Raw genomic sequence first — 18547 nt, forward strand, 5'->3', positions numbered from 1 at the left:
GTTGTCGTAGCACATTTAGTTACTTGGATCTGGTAATTTAATATAAATGCTATATTTTTTCTTTTTAGGAAGTTGCAAGACTGCAGCCAGGTAACGCATACATTACAAGACGCGCAGGCAGAACTTTCAGATGCTCAGTTAAGGATTAAGGTGAGTATTCAGGATTCTGCAAGTTGAAACTACTCTTCTGTATTGGGAGTTGTGCAAGCCTTGTTTATGCTATAAATGGGGGATGAAAACTTATTGTTGTATTTTTCTGTATAAACTCCAATAAGAAAGTGGCATCAGAAGGAGATGAGAGTGATTGGTGTTTTTCTAGGGATGAGCAGAAGTTAACGTTTGAATGTCTGGTGTTTTATTTAGAACAGTAACCTTGTTTGTTTTTTTGTTTTGTTTTTTTTTAATTAAGAAAAATGTTCAATGCTTCCATGACTTTTAGGCTGGGATTCTGGTTGGTAGATCGCAGTCTGGGCTTGCTGATTCGCCATCCCAGAGCATCAAACAAAATGCAATGCACATGGACTACTTGTAAGTTTGCATCTGTAGTAGGGAGCAAGAGCCACATAAGCTGATGCCTCCTCTGTAGTGCTGGCTCCTGTTCCATGCGGAGTGATAGCAGCTGCACTCTACCTCTTATCCTGGCTAGCGGTCTCCTGAGTGGTGCCAGCAGCAGTAAAGAGGAGATCTTCTGGTCAGTGTGAAGCAATACACTGGGCATAATGGTATAGGGCTGCTTTTACACTGATGTGCTGCGGTTTACCCACATTGGGGGTGCAGTGAAGTGTACCTAAAGCTTTATGGCGGGTTTGTTGTGCTTAGCCATAGACTTCTATTCGATCCTGTGGGTTTGGTGCACTTTCTGAAAGTGCACCAAAACTCTTGAATGCAGAAGACTTGGTGTGCTTTCAGAAAGTGCACCCACAGTGTAGGTAAACCGCAGCACATCAGTGTAAAAGCAGCCTTATAGGGTGCTCAGAACAGTAAGGGTTCATTTTTACATTTGCAGTTTGGGGGGGTAGTAAAACCCTGTAGTTAGCTGTAGTGGCCAGCAGTGTACACAGGTCACACCCACAGAAGGAGTTAGATGCCCTGTCATGGTTGGTGAGTGCAGCACCTGCCAAGCATGACACATTCAAGTAAATGAGGCCATTCTGCATGTGCCTTGCAACCTTGTGCAGTACAGCAAATAAGGGGTTAAAGAAGGCAGCTTTGTGTTGCTTTCTTTTCACTTGGTTTAACCCCTTGGATCCCGCAAGAGCATGCTGTTGTGGGCTACTTGCGTTTCCTTGAATGGGTTGCGATTGGCAGGAAGTAGCACCCACCAAAAGCATTGTGGGGGCTTAATGCCTGCTGTAGCATGTGTACACCTTTTGACTGCTGCCTCAGTAGCTAAATGGGTTGGGGAAACCATGACTCAACCGCAGGCTTTTACTGCCCACCAACTTTACAAATGCAATTAAGGGCTCATTCACAAGTGCAGCAGGTACTTCTGCTCCTCTGAAAAGCAGACTAAGTGTGTGTTGATAGGTGGTGAGGAGGCAGTATGTTCATGCATCCTCACCACCTGATTTAAACCCATGCCATGCAGTGCACGCGATTGCAACATGGCAGTATGGCAATTCGAGGTTTAAATCAGGAGTGAGGAGGTGACACTGTGATCTTTGACTTCTCATGTTTCTCAGGTAGATCTCCACCTCTGTGAAGGACTTGTAAAATCAGGAAGGTTTTTTTTTTTATCTTAATGCATTCTGTGCATTAAGATAAAAAGCCTACTGTGTGTAGCAGCCCCCCCCCCAATACTTACCTGTGCCCCCTCTCTGTTCACCAGTCCCTCCGCCGTCCTGGGACTCTCCCTCCTGATTGGCTGAGATACAGCTGTGGCGCCATTGGCTCCCGCTGCTGCCAATCAAAGTCAGTGGGCCAATCAGGAGAGAGGGGGCGGGGCTGAACAGCAGTTTCGTGTCTGAATGGAAACATGGAGCTGCAGCTTGGCTCGGGTGCCCCTATAGCAAGCTGCTTGCTGTGGGGGCACTCGATAGGAGGGAAAGACCAGGAGCGAGTGAGGGACTCGAGAAGAGGAGGATCCAGGCTGCTCTGTGCAAAACCACCGCACAGAGAAGGTAAGTATAGAATGTATGTTTGTTTTTTTTTTGTTTTTTTAAATAGACTTTACAATCACTTTAAGGTTGCCTACCCCAGCACACAGCACCAATATTTCCCCCTTTTTATCTTTTAAAATCTTTGAGAGCATTTACTTTTTATTTTACATTTTTTTGTTAGGTTTTTAAATGATATACAAAAAAAAAAAAAAAAAGACATACGGTAGTTGCGGACGCAGTCGTCTCAATAGTAATGGTCAGTAAGGTGTAACCTCTTGAAATAACAGTACATTAAGGTAAAAAAAGCACTGACAAAACTGAAATCCACAGGAAGAGAAATAACTATCTGTATAGCACATATTAGAGTTATAATACTAGTAAGTGGGAGATCCTAGGTCATAGGAAAGATACCAGGAGCTCCACGGTTTCCACACAAGGTCAAAGACTCTGAAAGATTTTTTTTGTAAGGTGATAGACTTTTCTTGTAGGAAGTGGGTGTGAGTAACATTGACAAATTCTGACCGATTAGGGGCCACATTTTGTTTCCAGTACCTGGTAATAATCAATTTAACAGATAACAAGATGTTTGCTACAATGCCACAATACGAGACTCAAAATTTCTCGATTCCCAGATTCAGTACGCCAGTTACTTCTGAGAATTTTTGGAATTTTTTTCCGCCAGAACCTGCAAATTCTGTTGCAGGACCACAGAATATGCATTAGGGGACCCAAGGCACCCCCAACCGCCCTAACATAATGAATAAGATGTGATATACATTTTAAGGGGTAAGGTTCCACCTAAAGTGAGACTTTTAAGGTCAATTCCCAGTGATTCACGCATTGTGTAGAGGAGTGGGAATAACTAATAGCATTTGTCTACTGGAAGTCAGAGAAGGAGACCTGAAGGTCTGATTCCCATTGGAGCATTGGCTTAGTTTTGATAAATTTCCTTTTTATCTTGTAAAAGGTTATATATCATAGATGTTTGGGGTTTTGTGTAGTACTGCCAAATTCTGGAATGTAAATAGGTGGTGGAAATGTCAGTAAAAAAAAATCATCGACTCAAAATAAAGTATAGAAAGTTATACATGGGAGCCCATACTCCCTAAGAGGGTCTCTGGTGGTTTAGGTATGCCTCGGGAAGGAGATCCTCCACCCAGTGAATGTTGTGCCTGTTCCAACTTTTCAAAGAGATGTCTGGAATAAGATGCTCTAGTGTAGTGATTGGTATTGAACAACACAGTGCTGTGTATGCTAATGTGAGGAGTTTGTAATGGTCCTCCTAGCTTGCAGGGAAGCCTTAGTGGTAGGTGGGAGTTGTGATAGGTCTAGTGGTTTCTATAGGTCGGCAAAAGTAGGGAACAAAGATTGGAGGTTCTGTTAAAGCTTTTTTCAACATCTAACCATAATGATTCATTAGAAGGGTTGAACCAGTGTTTCAAATGGTCTAGATCAGGGTTATGCAACCTGTGGCCCTTCAGCTGTTGCAAAACTACAAGTCCCATCATGCCTCTGCCTCTGGGTGTCATGCTTGTGGCTGTCAGTCTTGCTATGCTTCATGGGACTTGTAGTTCTGCAACATCTGGAGGGCCACAGTTTGTATTTCCCTGGTCTAGATGAACTGCCTTGTAGTAATCTTGTAGGTCCACCATACCCATACCACCTACACCTCTGTGCTTTATCAAGGAGTACTGAGAGCAGTGTCTTCCCCTGCCAAATAAAGCTTCTCATTTATTATGTTAGGACTTTCATATATGAATGTGTTAGGGGGATATGGAGGGATCTCAATAAATATTGGATTTGGGGCAGGATTTGCATTTTGTAAGTAGCCAATCTCCCCACCCACATTAATTCTGTTTGTGCCATCCTCTTCAGTTCTACTTCTAGTTCCGTTATTAGCATCTTATAGTTGGCCTCAGCTTAGGAAGCGCAAGTGCGAATGATTGTTATTAACAGATAGGATATCCCCGCCTGGGCCCACGTGTACAGCAAGTCCCTTTTTTTAATTTTCAAGTAATCGGTTTAGGGATGTTTAGGCCCACAATCAGAGACTTGGAATGGTTGGCTTTATAATATGTTAGATCATGGGTATATGGATCGTTTTTAGATTAAAAAGTGATCCATAAAAATCTGCAAATACATCAACTCTATGTTGGGGATTGGTTAGTCTTTGTTTGGTAGAAGGATGGTAGAGAGAGAGGATTTTGGATTTAATTCTACGGGATTTCAAGCTGGAATGTAGGAACTTCCCTGCTTTATTATGTGAATAGTAGTACCGTAATATAAACTGGCAGAGCATAAAGTCATGGTTCTCTTGTAGGAGCGAGCAGAGTTCTAGACAGAGCTTAGAAAGTCATGGTTCTCTTGTAGGAGGGAACGGAGTTCTAGACGGAGCTTAGAAAGTGCAGAAGCCCTACTTGGTTCAGGATGAGACTTGTTTAGAGGCTCCAGTTCCTGCAATTCTGTCAACGTGCTTTGGAGTTTTACCAACTTGGCTCGTTTAACCTTAGCCCCTAGCTGAATTTGAATGCTGCAAACATACGCTTTGTGCGCACTCCAAAGGGTGAAGATGTCAGTATCGGGGGTTTTGTTTGTAGGAAGGGTATTTGACCAGGCTGTAATCCATATTTGTTGCCTAATCTGCTGGTAAGTGACTCACCTAGTTGTCCTGTCTGGCTGTACAGATTTACAAATCTCTTTGCAGGTGAACAGTATATGTGGTTTTTCCATTTCAGTCACTTTTTAAATGGAGTTTACAACCTTACAAAAATATAGTTCTAGATCAGGTTTCACATGCTTAACTATTCAGAAATGAAGTGGGATGTGAACCTAGCACACAGTATGTCACATGTACCAAGACAAGTGAGGAGTTAACGTGGACATATGGGGTGCGTTTAAAAAAAAAAAAAAAAAAAAGCTACTAAAAAAGTGCTGTGCCATAATATAGACCTTGTACCAAGGTGTATGAGGACAGTGCGTTTTTTTTAAAAAAAAAGCTACTAAAAAAGTGCTGTGCCTTTTTAATATAGACCTTGTACCAAGGTATATGATGACAGAAAAGTGAAGACAACTAGAAAGGAAAAGAGGAGAGTGTATGAAGAAGTCATACAAGTATATTTTGTCTGACTTGAGGGTTTTGCCTGGAACGTGTCACCCAATAGCATTGGAAGCTTTATGTTCATATTGGGACACAATGGTTTTTAGGTTGATGTGTAATGTGCTATATTCCTACAGGCATGAGGTGGCAAAAACAGATCCTGTGCTTGCTACCTGCAGTATTTTTGCAAAAGTGATCTGGCGATAAAGGGGGGATTAATGTAAAAGGATAGGGGCTCACTGGAAGCAACTTCTGCACACCAGTAGCAGCTGGATGCAATTCTAGCATTTAGTAGTCATTATGAAATTAGTCTAACGGGTCATTTTAATCATTAGAAAGAACTTGGTGTTGTGTCTATTAAGACGTTTTTGATTTTTTTTTTTTTTCCCTCCAGACTCTGGAGCAACAGTTGTCTTCTCAGGAGCAATATGCTGCAATTGTGAAGATAATGAAATCTGACCTGGACAGATTTCCTAAACTTGAGAGAGAACTGCAGCAGCTGAGAGAAGAGAATGCTTACCACAGGTATTATTGTTCAAATACGCTTACTGCTTGATCTCATGTATACTCTAGTAGCAATGCAGTAGTCCCCAAAGCCTGGCCAGTCCTATAATTGCAGCAGTACTTTTTCAAAGACCCGGTGCACCTGTTTATAGCTGCCCTACTGGTTTGCAAATCATATAGGTAAGCTTTATTGTGTTTTTTATTTCAAGAATGTTCGTAAGTGAATACAGTTTGGAAATGTGGGAGATCCTATCATCTATAATCTAAAAAAAAAAAAATGTGATTGCTTAATTGTGCAGTACAAAACAGGCCATGGAACAGATAGTCATAGACCATGGGTTAAATGCCGCTATCTTCAGGTTATTTGACACTGTCAAACGCTTGCTGGGAATGCCCTCAGTGCACCCCCATCACCCCACCCACTCCCTGGGATTCAAGTGTTTTTGCTGTTGTCCTTAGGTGATGGATGACTTCTCCTATGGTAAAGTTTATTTTTTCTATCCATTGTTTATTTTTCTTCATAACTTTGACTGATACTTCTATCAAAATCCAACTACTTATTGCCTCAGGGCTTACTAGCAGTTTCTGGTCAGTTATCCTCAATGTACATCTTAGGAACCTTACCCAGGCCCCACAGTAAATGGAGCTATCCTTTATTGTTTGCTTCAGGCACAGTATCCTGCATTTGGTACTCAACTTTGCATGTGGTGCAATGACTATAGTTGGCCGCAGGTTGCTATATAGGTCCAGGGCAGTGGTCCATTTCTATTTCACCCAGATCATGAAAACCCCTTTTTCACTTTTGTTGATTGACAGACACAGCTCATGATGCTTTTTAACCATTGGGCTATACTGCTCCCTACAGGAGTAGGACACTAGGCAGGAAAAAGCTTGACTACGCCTATGGGAAGTCTCAGGGGGAATACACCCACTCTCAGCTATAGGCACTTAGTTTCTTTCTGCCTAGTCGGGAGTAAAGACCTAGTTCCCTGCTGGGATCTCTGGTCCTGGCAATTTTTTTTTTCTTTTTAAATAGAAATTTTGCTATCGTTGTTGTTTTGTTCCTGTGAGAATCTTAAATCAATTGCCAGACTTGGCGACGGACTGGATAATCTAGATCCAGAGAGTCCCGCACCAATTTAGCCAGCGAGCGTGTGCAGACCGCAGCTCCACGCTAGTTTGGTCGCGACATAGTCCCACTGGACGGGGGCTGGCCTGCGAGTTAAATGTCTCCCGAGGATGCATACGACCTGGTCTCCGCCTGAGTTGCAGCCTTTCTCCTGGCTGATAACACCCACATTTCAATGGAGCGGTGGTCTGTCCGGTGCGGTGCCCACCTTGTTCCTGGTATTCTAAGTTGCTGTCCCCCCTCTACTTCCGGAGGGTTTTGGGGTGGACGTGGGACCCCCGGGTTCCCCTCCTTCCCCCACCAGCTCCTCTAAAATTTTGGCGGTCACTGTGGGTCTTTCGTCCCCCCCCCCCCCCCCCCTCCCTGGGTGAGGTTATGAGCTGGCTGTTGCAACACGCTCTTAAGGGGGGCTGGTTGGAGTTGCTGCTGACTGTGTTTTCCTGGTGTGCAATGGTAGGGGGTTGAGCAAGGTTCCCTGCCACCCTGGGGATTGGTGACCTAGGGCAGGGATGTCCTCTGGGCTCCTTGCGGCGGTTGTTGGGCTGGGAGAGCAGATAGTTTAGCATCCGCGGGTAGCGCCTCACATGGCTGGATCTGGCTGAACATTTATGCTGTAGTTTTGCGGCCTACTAGTCGGAAACTACATGAGGCGGCCCCTGTGAGGATGGCTGAAGCCACTGCCTCCTGTTTGGGCATTCACCATTCCCTCCACTGGGCGCCCACAAACATTTAGACCACGGGTTGCGGCCTACAGCCTACTAGGCCATGCGGCCGAGTCGGGCGCCTCCGTTGGGGGGCAGCACCTAGTGCGTTTAGCTGAAGCTCCCACTCTTCCTTTGGGCATCTGCCGGGCTGGGATCTATGCAATTGTGGCTGGGCTTCCACCAAAATTGGCGTCCCCCCCCCCCCCCCCCTGTAAGGGGTGGCGCTGTGTGGGCGCTTTATTTTTTTAATAACAGCCTTGCCGCCATTGTGTGGGGGCTATTTCCTATTCTATCCTCTATGGAGGGCTCAAGGGCCGAGCCCCCCCCCCCCCTGTTTTTTTGCCGGGTCTAGTATCGGTTTGTTTGTCGCGTGGACCTTTTGGTCTTGCCTCTGCTCCTCGGGTCTTCACAAAAGTGTTGGCCCCGGTGCTGGCATTTTGAGTCAGCGGGGAATCGCAGTACTGGGGTACTTGGACGATCTTCTTCGAGAGGAGTCTCCTGTTGTTCACCTTATTGTTAGTTCACAAGGATAAGGTGGTGCTTCGCCCCTGTCTGTTATTCCTTCCTAAGGTGGGCTCTGACTGACTGTCATTTGAATGAAGACATTGTGTTGCCTTCCATGTGTGCCAGGCTAAACATCCAAAGGAAATGACTTTGCGTGTCTTGAATGTGGTCCAGGCAATTTGGGTGTACCTGGCAGTTACGGAGTCTTTTAGGAAGTCAGACTCTCTGTGCTCGAGGACGGACCTCACAAAGGGTTGTCCGTTTCTTCTACGACCATTTCCAGATGGATCAGACAGAGGGTGGATCAGGCCTATTGCATCAGAGGTCAGGTTCCTCCTTTCCCTGTCAAGGAGCACTCTACTAGGGCGCTTATTGTCTCCTGGGCTTTCTGTCATTAAGCATCTATGACACAGGTTTGCAAGGCGGCCACCTGGTTGTCGGTGCACACTTTTTCCAAACTTTTATAAAGTGGATGTGTTGGCATCTGCGGATGCTACTTTTGGCTGCAAGATTTTGCTAGTTGCGGTTTAGAGGACCTGGTCCTCTTTGAGGGTGTATTTGTTTTTTTTCATGTGAGCTCCAGTTGTTTTATGGATCTCCATGTTACCTGGTTGGCTATGGTTAGCCTTGGGAATTTTTTTCTGCTCTTTTCCCACCCCTCATATTTAACACTAATTTGGGACGTCCCAATGGTTAAAAAGAATCAGGAGTTGTGTCCGTCAATGAACGAAAGACACAATGTGATTTTTGACTTACTGTAAATTCCATTTCACTGATTTTCATTGTCGGACACAGCACCCACCCCTCTGTGGAGTTGGCTTTCTTCTGAAAAAGGATAAAAAAAATGTAACAGGCGCATAAGCCACACAATATAGCAAAGGGTCCATGTGAACCTTCAATGAAGGATGGGAGGGGGAGGGGGAGGGGGAGGGGAAGGGGAAAGGGAAAGGGGGGGGGGGGAAGTCCAACAGATAGGGCTGCCGTCCAGAAACCTATAAGCCAGGGGTTCCACCAAGCTGGAGACAAGAAAAAAGAGGGAGGCACCTCTAAGTGCAGACCATAAAATACATTTATTAGATAAAATTATGCACTCACATCTGTGCGTTGATAAAAACAAGTAGAGAGACCCTCCTGGGAACTCCAAGACTGGTCAATGGGGAGAAGAAATCATCCGATCCATGCTGCCATCCCGCGGGGACTGATCTCTTCACCGTTGCCGGCAATGACGGCGGAGCAGGAGCGAGAGCGAGGCTCTTAAGTCCGAGGGTGGAAAACGAGGCTTGGCCAGCAGTAGCATATGGATGACGTCACTTGGAATGCGACGCGTTTCTGAGCGTGCGTGCTACCGGGGGGGCGGGCAGCCGCGCTTCTTCACAGCAGTATCCCTCCCCCCGGGCAGCACGCACGCTTAGAAACGCGTCACATTCCAAGTGACGTCATCCATATGCTACTGCTGGCCAAGCCTCGTTTTCCACCCTCGGACTTCAGAGCCTCGCTCTCGCTCCTGCTCTGCCATCATTGCCGGCAACGGTGAAGAGGAGATCAGTCCCCGCGGGATGGCAGCATGGACCGGATGAATTCTTCTCCCCATTGACCAGTCTTGGAGTTCCCAGGAGGGTCTCTCTACTTGCTTTTATCAACGCACAGATGTGAGTGCATAATTTTATCTAATAAATGTATTTTATGGTCTGCACTTAGAGGCGCCTCCCTCTTTTTTCCTTTTTTCTTTTTTTTCTTTTCTTCTGACAAAGCTTGTAAAAAAAACTGAGTGCCTATAGCTGAGAGTGGGTGTATACCCCCTGGGACTGCCCATAGGTGTAGTCATGCTTTTTCCTGCCTAGTGTCCTACTCCTGTAGGTGGCAGTACAACCCAATGATTAAGAAGATTCAGGAGCTGTGTCCGTCAATGAACCTCAGAGAAATGCATTTTACAATAAGTCAAAAATCCCATTTTGATCTATATAGTTATGTGTATGATAAAGTTAAGGGGAATGTTTAATTGCTTTCCTCTGTGCATCTTCCTGCTGTAATACTAGGAACGACCTTCAATTTGGTTAACAGTTTCACCTGTAATTCAAGAAATCAAAATAATGGTTTATGGTGTACAATTTTTTTGGCTGGACATGGTATAAAGAGAATTGTAAACAGACTGTGAGAAAGGAAAAGAATGGAAGAAAATAACTGAATTAACATGGAATGTAGAAAGATTGGCAGTAACACAAAATAATGAACTTCAGCCAAACATTTGAATTCTGCTAAAAAAAAAGTCCCTAAATTTGCTTTAAGCCGGGTTGGAAAGATTCCCCTTCCTTTTTAATGACACAGTAGAAGTAATGGGACATTTCACTAAAAGGAACACTTAGTAAAACGTTACGGTAACTAATGTACTGACTCTTATCACTATATCCAGAAATGGGCTTTTAAGCTGTTATGAAATCTTTGTGGGACTAACCTAAATATAAAATAATAAAAACATATTTTTCATACATCATGGTAACACAAGATTCAGAAAGTTAGAGAACAGAATTGAATACCAAGTCATGGAATTTACACTATTATATCCTTAGTCATTATCAATTCTGTTCTCCAGCATTCTGAATCATGTGTTACATTAATGTATATAAAATAACTTTTATGTTCTATTTTAATGTAGCATTTTAGCCCTGATAAAGGGAGCAGAGTTCCAGCCCCTGAAATGTGTTGCCTTATAAAGTCTTTTTTTTTGGACTTGAATTTCATTGTGGTGCTTCAGTTAAAAATGCATTAATTCTTCTCTACACTAAGTATGTACAGTATCTCACAAAAGAGAGTACACCCCTAACATTTTTGTAAATATTTAATTATATATTTTCATGTGACACACTGAAGAAATGACAATTTGCTACAATGTAAAGTAGTGAGTGTACAGCTTGTATAACAGTGTATATTTGCTGTCCCCTCAAAATAACTCGCAGCCATTAATGCCTAAACCACTGGCAACAAAAGGGAGTACACCCTTAAGTTAAAATGTTCAAATTGGGCCCACAGTGTCAATATGTTGTGTGGCCACCATTATTTTCCAGCACTGCCTTAACCCTCTTGGGCATGGAGTTCACCAGAGCTTCACAGTTTGCCACTGGAGTCCTCTTCCACTTCTCCATGATGACATCACAGAGCTGGTGGATGTTAGAGACCTTGCGCTCCTCCATCTTCCGTTTGAGGATGCCCCACAGATGCTCAAATAGGGTTTAGGTGTGGAGACATGCTTGGCCAGTCCATCACCTTTACAGTGGTCATCTTGGAGGTGTGCTTGGGGTCATTATCATGTTAGAATACTGCCCTGCTACCCAGTTTCCGAAGGGAAGGGGAGCATGCTCTGCTTTAGTATGTGACAGTACATATTGGCATTCATGGTTCCCTCAATGAACTGTAGCTCCCCAGTGCCAGCAGCACTCATGCAGCCCCAGACCATGACACTCTCACCACCATGCTTGACTGTAGGCAAGATACACTTGTCTTTGTAATCCTCACCTGGTTGCTGCCACACATGCTTGACACCATCTGAACCAAATAAGTTTATCTTGGTCTCATCAGACCACAGGACATGGTGCCATTAATCCATGTCCTTAGTCTGCATGTCTTCAGCAAACTGTTTGCAGGCTTTCTTTTGCATCATCTTTAGAAGAGGCTTCCTTCTGGGATGGCAGCCATGCAGACTAATTTGATGCAGTATGCGGCGTATGGTCTGAGCACTGACAGGCTGACCCCCCCCTCACCACTTCAACCTCTGCAGCAATGCTGGATATGACGCTGAGTACGTGCACTCAACTTCTTTGGTCGACCATGGCGAGGCCTGTGCCTAGTGGAAACTCCTGTTAAACTGCTGTATGGTCTTGGCCACCGTGCTGCAGCTCAGTTTCAGTGTCTTGGCAATCTTCTTTATAGCCTAGGCCATCTTTATGTAAAGCAACAATTATTTTTTTTCGGATCCTCAGACAGTTCTTTGCCATGAGGTGCCATGTTGAACTTCCAGTGACTAGCATGAGCGAGTGAGAGCGATGACACCAAATTTAACACACCTGCTTCCATTCACACCTGATACCTTGTAACACTAATGAGTCACTGGCCTTTTCTCCTTAACAGAAAAACAATAAGCCTTACCTTAAAGTGATTGATTGTAATTTTGTTTAAAGTAACAAATATGTAATTCTTACCTGCACTGTGCAATGGTATTGCATAAAGCAGCCCCAGTCGTTCTCTTCTTCTCGGGTCACCTGCCAGTGCTCCTGGCTGCTCCTCGGGTAAGACCAGGTAAAAATTCCTTGAAACTGTATATATCAAGAAAACATGTCCCAGATTATAAACCGTACCAAGTGAGTCTACAATTCAATCTTTTTCTCCAACAGCGTTTTTCTTCACCACATTTAGGGAAATGCACTCAACAGAAGTACATTCCTATCCTATTACAGATTAGGCAAACACAGCTTGTACGACCTTAGCAAAGATTAAAGTCCCACTTGATCAGATTCTGGGTAAATAATCCTCCACCAGCCATACACTCATTGGTTCTACAAATCCCAGAATAAGTGGGTGAAAACCATGCACATAGTGTGATATCCTTAAAGTGATTGTAAAGTCTTGTTTTTAAAAAATAAAAATCACAAACAGGTTATACTTACCTCCTCTGTGCAGTTGGATTTGCATAGGGCAGCCCGGATCCTCCTTTTCTCAGCTACCTCGTTGCTGCTCCTAACCCCTCCCTCCTGCCGAGGGCCCCCACAGCAAGCAGTTTGCTATGGGGGCACCCGAGCCGAGCTGCAGCCCCCTCTCTCTCCTGATTGGCCAACTGACTTTGACAGCCGCGGGAGGCAAAGGCGCTGTGGCTGTGTCTCAGCCAAGCCAATCAGGAGGGAGTGCCCCGGATGGCCAAGGGACTCATGGACCTTATTAGACAGAAATGGGGCTGAAGTTAGTATTAGGAGGGCTTCACACAGAAGGCTTTTATCTTAATGCATAGAATGCAATAAGATTAAAAAACCTTCTGACCTTACAACTCCTTTAAAAGCATAGTAATGTACTATTGGTTACCAGAACTGTAGCCATCAATAACATGGTTCCATGTTTTGAGCATAACCAAAGTCTATAAATGTTTAGAATAATGAACTAGTGATACAGGAGTGGTCCATAGCTATCTTGCAAGGACTCAGGCAGCTAGCAAGACACTGAATGGGATATGCTGCTAAATCCAGGTGGAGAGTAGAGTCCCGCTTTAAGATGGCGACAAGAGAAAAAGTAAAAGAACCTCTGTGGTAGATGTGTGGAGGACATCGAAGACACCCACGCCAGGACCTAAAGACTTAGTGCCTATAAGCTGTTGTTCTTGCAAAGATTTTGCAGATAGAAAATGTGAGATGTTCCTAAAGGCTTTCTTTAATCTTGCTGGCCCAGCCTTGCAACCAGCTCTCGCTGCAATTTCTGTATATCAAAATTCAGCTAACTGGACTAGGACAATGAATAACTGGGGCGACCCTGCATTTCATGTTTGTGCCATTACAGAGCAATTACGGCAATTGCTTTCTGCTCTGCTTTGCTCTATGAATGCCCAAGAACATGTAGGCAACCTTTTGAGAGAAGGAGAGCTACCTGAACAACATAAAAGCAATAAAGGATCATCTGGTTGTTTTCTAACTTAATCGTAAAGAAAAGTTAGAAAAAATATAATAAACAAAAGTCACCGTAAAAGTATCAACTTACACTACCTTTAAAAGTGTACAGTGTCAGTCAGTACGGTAGTGGACGGCGTGTGGATAGTGTCAGTTGGGCAGTGGGTGTGAACGGTGCCAGTAGTTTTTTCATTTTTTACTTTTGTTATTTTTTACAACTTTTAACCTTTTAGCGCCGGGCCCACGCAACCATTTGGCCTCTCGGGGGAAGAATGTGATTGCCATGACAGCCGAACCCGGTGGTGGCCTCATGGCCAAAAGCCCCGCCCCCGCCTCCCGCTATTCTATTTATTTTTTTACAATATTTTTTTACAATTTGTTTAGGAGCCCTGCTGGTGAGCTTTGGTGAATTATCAAGGGTCTAAACAGACACTGATGTTTCATTTTTGAGACCGAGAAAGGGACTGAGGACCGGGATTCCCCTGTCCATTTCTCTGCAGCCCTTAGCGGCACTGGGCAGTGAATGAACGGGTAGTGCTCTGTGCTGAGGGGCTTCCTGTTCTTTCACAAATTGAAGCATAGTAAACTGTTTACTGTGCTTGACTTACAAATAAACCGTGAATGATCGACACTGAAGGGGCTGATAAATAACATATTTACCGACTTTTTCCCCCACTCTCCATCTTTAGGATGACTTGCAGGAGCTGGTGGCAGGGGAGCACATGAGGCGCTCAGGCAGCAGAAAGAAAAGATCAGGAGGGTTGATGGGGGTGGCATTTACTGATACTAATCCCCTGTATTTTCCTACTGCAACAGCTGAATCTTGGTGGGAGGTGGAGAGCCTACTTTCGGTTGCTGCAGGAGGAAAATACAGTGTATTGATTTCAGTAAATGCCGCCCCCTCCTGTCTAGCTTCCAGGGGTTGGCAAGGAAGGATTGTGGTCTACCAGTCACCTGCTCATGATTGATGAGTTCTCAACCCCACGCCCTAAAAAATATCATGAGCCAAATTTTCAGATTGTCTCCATTCACATGTACAGAATCCTTATGGCTAAAAGCTTGGACAGCTGAAGCTGCCTGCAAAAGGCACTTGACCAGCTCATCAAAGAGGTCACAGATGAGAAGGCTTTACTTCTACAGTGGAATGTCTTAAAACCAACCTCCTCAGGAGCCCCTAGCCCCTTGCAGTGCATCTGTTCAGCCCTTCCTTTCAGCGCAAAGCTTGGCCCACAAAGGCCACCAAGTCTTCTTCCCCAAAGCCCCCTTCACTCCTAAGATTGAGGGGAGAACAGGTACAGTTTGCCTCTCTCTGAGTCACAAATGTCCCAGACCTGTGCATTTGAGGAATGGTTTCAAAGGGGTACAGAATAAAGTTCAAAACTCTACCACCTCCTCGCTTCCTTCTTTCACATCAACCAAAAACTGTCCAACGGTCCAAAAAGACCGTTAGATTTGCAGAATTCCCTGAACCACCTCTTATGCCATAGAGTAGTTGTACCAGTACTGCCACAAGGTAGGTTTAAAGTATTCTACTCAAACCTGTTCATGATACCCAAACCCAATTTGTCCTATTCAGTAATTGCTTCTCTGAGAAAAGGGGAACACTTGGTATTCATTGATTCATGGACATCCATGATGCCTGTCTGCATGTTCCCATCAAACTGGAAAAAGCAGGCCCCTTCTCTCCATTTACCTATGCTTCTGCTCTTGTGCAGCCAAGAAAGGAATTCCCTACCTTGGTGGATTACTGCACCAGCCCGAACAGTAGGGATGTCCTTCAATATCTGTCACTGGAATGTTATCACAACAAATGCAAGTCTCTCAGTCTCCAATCTCTTAACGGTCAAAGAAACATGGTCTCCGGGGGAAAGCCAGGATTCCCACCACCATCTTTGAGCTTAGAGCAGTCAGGTTGACCCTGCAGCACTGGACCCATACTTTTTTCAAAGTTTTACCAGGTGGTTGTTCAGTCTTCTGGTAATGCAGCGTTTGGCTGCAAGGTTATCACAGCGGCGCTCTGAGGTTGGGTCTGTTGACCCTTGTTGTTCGGGCCTTTTGACAGTTCGTTTGCCTTGTTGTTGCCTACTCTTCTTATTCATTTCTTGGGGACATCCAATAGTTTATATGAATTACCTGTATTCTGTAGTGTACAATTAAGATGAGAGGAATTTCTCCAGTAGTCTTCCAGGATAGCCCATTAGACCTAAGGCTCTTGCTACCAGGACAGGGAACACGTTAACCCCACCAGATAAAAGGCAATCATCTAGTACTCCCCCTTCATTATTATGGTTTCCTCCAGACAAGGGGTAACCTGTTCCTGGAACCTGGTTCTTTGGGTCTCATTGTCTGTCCTATGGAGACTTGGTAGAGAATCCTTTGCAGCCATCTCCTACTCAGTGTGATACCTCATACCTGCAGGTTGGTGGTGGTTGCTTATCTCCTGTCTTCCGTGCCTGGGGAGGGCCAAGACGGCTGGAGATGTCAGGGGAGCAGGAGGGATGGTCTCTGCCCGCTTTACATGATGCATCCCGGAATGACGGCATCCTTGCCGCCCGAGCAGGGGGGAAGGAGAGCGTATTTTCCCATCCAACGGCGTGTAGGGTGGAAGGAGCGGAGCTCCTGCGTTCCACGCTGGCCCAGAGGAAGTGGCGTGGTGCCATTTCCCGTCGTGATGACATCCTCAATGGGCGTCAGACGCTGGTTCCAGTCTGCTTAAAGGCGCAAATGGGGGACTGCTGGGCGGCTGGTGTAGTTTGTGACACCCAGCAGAGGCTGTGAAACACGAAGAGCAGGATGGACTCCTCTGCAGCTACTGCTCAGGCAGGGGAATCGGGATCTGGCACCAGCACCCCTCAGGTAATCCTGGGGACTCTGCCCTCTTGCATAACCTGTGGGGCTTTTCCTTCTCCATCATAAGCTTTGTGTGGCTTGGGAAAGGAGCACCTTTCCTCTCTCCTGCACTGGAGTGTGTTTTGGAGAACTGGGGGGCCTGATTCTCAAACTAGGCTTGCTTTTATGTTTCTGTTTGCAGTCCAAGGTTCCGGGCAAGGTGCAGGCGCAACCACCTAAGAGGAAATGTGCAGTTTGCGGGGCAAAGCTAAGCTCCTTGTGGAGTAAAGTGATCTGCCACACGTGCATAGACAGTTTATTGAAGGATGCCCAAACTATATCCTCTCAAAAGATGCACACTTCAGTTAGAGAGGAGCTTTCCTCTACCTTTAGTTCTTTTAAGACCCTGATTGACAAGATGCAGACTCCCACTCAGTCAGGCCTCAGATAGGATTGTGGCTGGAGCTCCGCCGCAGGGTGCGGAAAGTGAGGATCCAGAAGAAACTAGGTCTCCCTATTACTCGAGGAATCGGGATCGGGGGAAGAGCCTAAGGATAGGGATTACGTCAGGGGTTCTAGGTACAAATTGTCACTAGAAGATGTTGATGATTTGTTAAAAGCGGTCTATGTCACGCTTGAAATTGAAGAGGAGAAGGTTCAGTTCTCAAAACATGATCTTATGTATGATGGAATGCAAAGGGAGAAGGCCAGGGTTACATCAGTTCGCACGGTCAGCGAATTGCAGGCTCTCTCAATTAAGGAGCCTTTCCTCACAATTCGGACAATAGTAGTGTTAAAAACGGACCCAGGGTTCTTGCAAAAGGTAGCCACTTCCTTTCATAGGATCTTTTCACAGGATATTGTGCTACCAACCTTTTGTCATTTTCCTAACAATGAGAAAGAGAGGGATTTTGGTTTTTTGGATGTCAGAAGGGTTCTTCTTGCATACCTAGAGGTTACTAAAACCTTTAGAAAATCTGAGGCCCTATTTGTTCTTTTTTTTTCTTGGACACACAAGGGTAATGGAGCCTCTAAGGCCACCAAAGTCAGGTGGTTAAAGCAGACAATTGCCGAAGCCTCTAGAGTTAGGAATGTTTCCCTGCCATTTGTCAATGCGCATTCAACAAGAGCCTTGTCTGCGTCCTGGGCTGAAAGGACTGGAGCCTTACCAAAACAAATATGTAAGGCAGCCACCTGGTCTAATTTTTTGTTCTTTGTCAAACATTATCGCCTAGACCTCCTCTCTTCCCAGGAGCAGGCGTTTGGTCGAAAGGTTCTCCAGGCAGCGGTCCCTCCCTAGGCTTGTAAGTTCTGGCTCATCGTCCCATGGGCTGTCCTGGAAGACGACTTGAGTAAAGCTGGGTTAGACTTACCGGTAACTCCTTTTCTGAGGGTCTTCCAGGACAGCCGGATTCCCACCCGGTGATGTCTTGTAACTATATCATGCATATGTTTTGCAGGGATGTCCTAAGGTTCTCGAGAAATGCTGAAGGGGGGAGGATTGGGAGGACCACCTTTTATCTGGTGGGGTTAATGTGTTTCCTGTCCTGGTAGGAGGAGCCCTAGGTCTCATGGTCTGTGCTGGAAGAAAAGGAAATACTGGTAAGTCTAACCCAGCTTTTTGACTTGCATGTAAATTCCATACCTTGGCGAACAGAAGACCTACAACTTTTTTTTTGTTCCCTTGGTTTATTCTGCTACAAAACTGAGGACTCATAAAGAAGTGTGGGGGTCATAGGGGAGGTAGCTAGAGGGTGCCAGTGTCCAGTCACCTGAAGGTAAACTCCCATAACCCATGGTGTTAAGAATACTCTTCTTGTGTCCTATACTGTACGCCAAGATATGGACTTTACAAGTCAAAATTGCAAGTCCTCTTGTTGACTTTAAGGCCTCAGCCATCCTTTTTGCCTAAGGTAGTTTCTTAAATCCATCTCATCCAGGGCATTGTGTTGCTGTCCTTTTTTGTCCAAAGCCTCTGATACTGGTGGGCTAGGCTCTTCACACCTTGGATGTGGTTCGTGCTATTAGGTGTTACTCGA

The 18547-nt window shown here is 45.2% G+C and overlaps 1 protein-coding gene across 2 annotated transcripts in view; it reads left to right on the forward strand.

Moving 5' to 3' along the window:
* MAD1L1 (mitotic arrest deficient 1 like 1) overlaps positions 1 to 18547 on the forward strand; it is a 1208181-nt gene that overhangs the window by 32429 nt on the left and 1157205 nt on the right. For both annotated transcript variants that reach the window (XM_082260829.1, XM_082260830.1), the window contains exons 6-7: positions 69 to 150; positions 5591 to 5721. In XM_082260829.1, coding sequence (XP_082116955.1) covers positions 69 to 150; positions 5591 to 5721 — 213 coding nt within the window. The remainder of the gene's footprint in view (positions 1 to 68; positions 151 to 5590; positions 5722 to 18547) is intronic.

This window comes from Pelophylax lessonae, assembly GCF_965119305.1.
Source record: "Pelophylax lessonae genome assembly, chromosome: 6".
In the NCBI taxonomy this organism is placed as follows: Eukaryota; Metazoa; Chordata; class Amphibia; order Anura; family Ranidae; genus Pelophylax; species Pelophylax lessonae.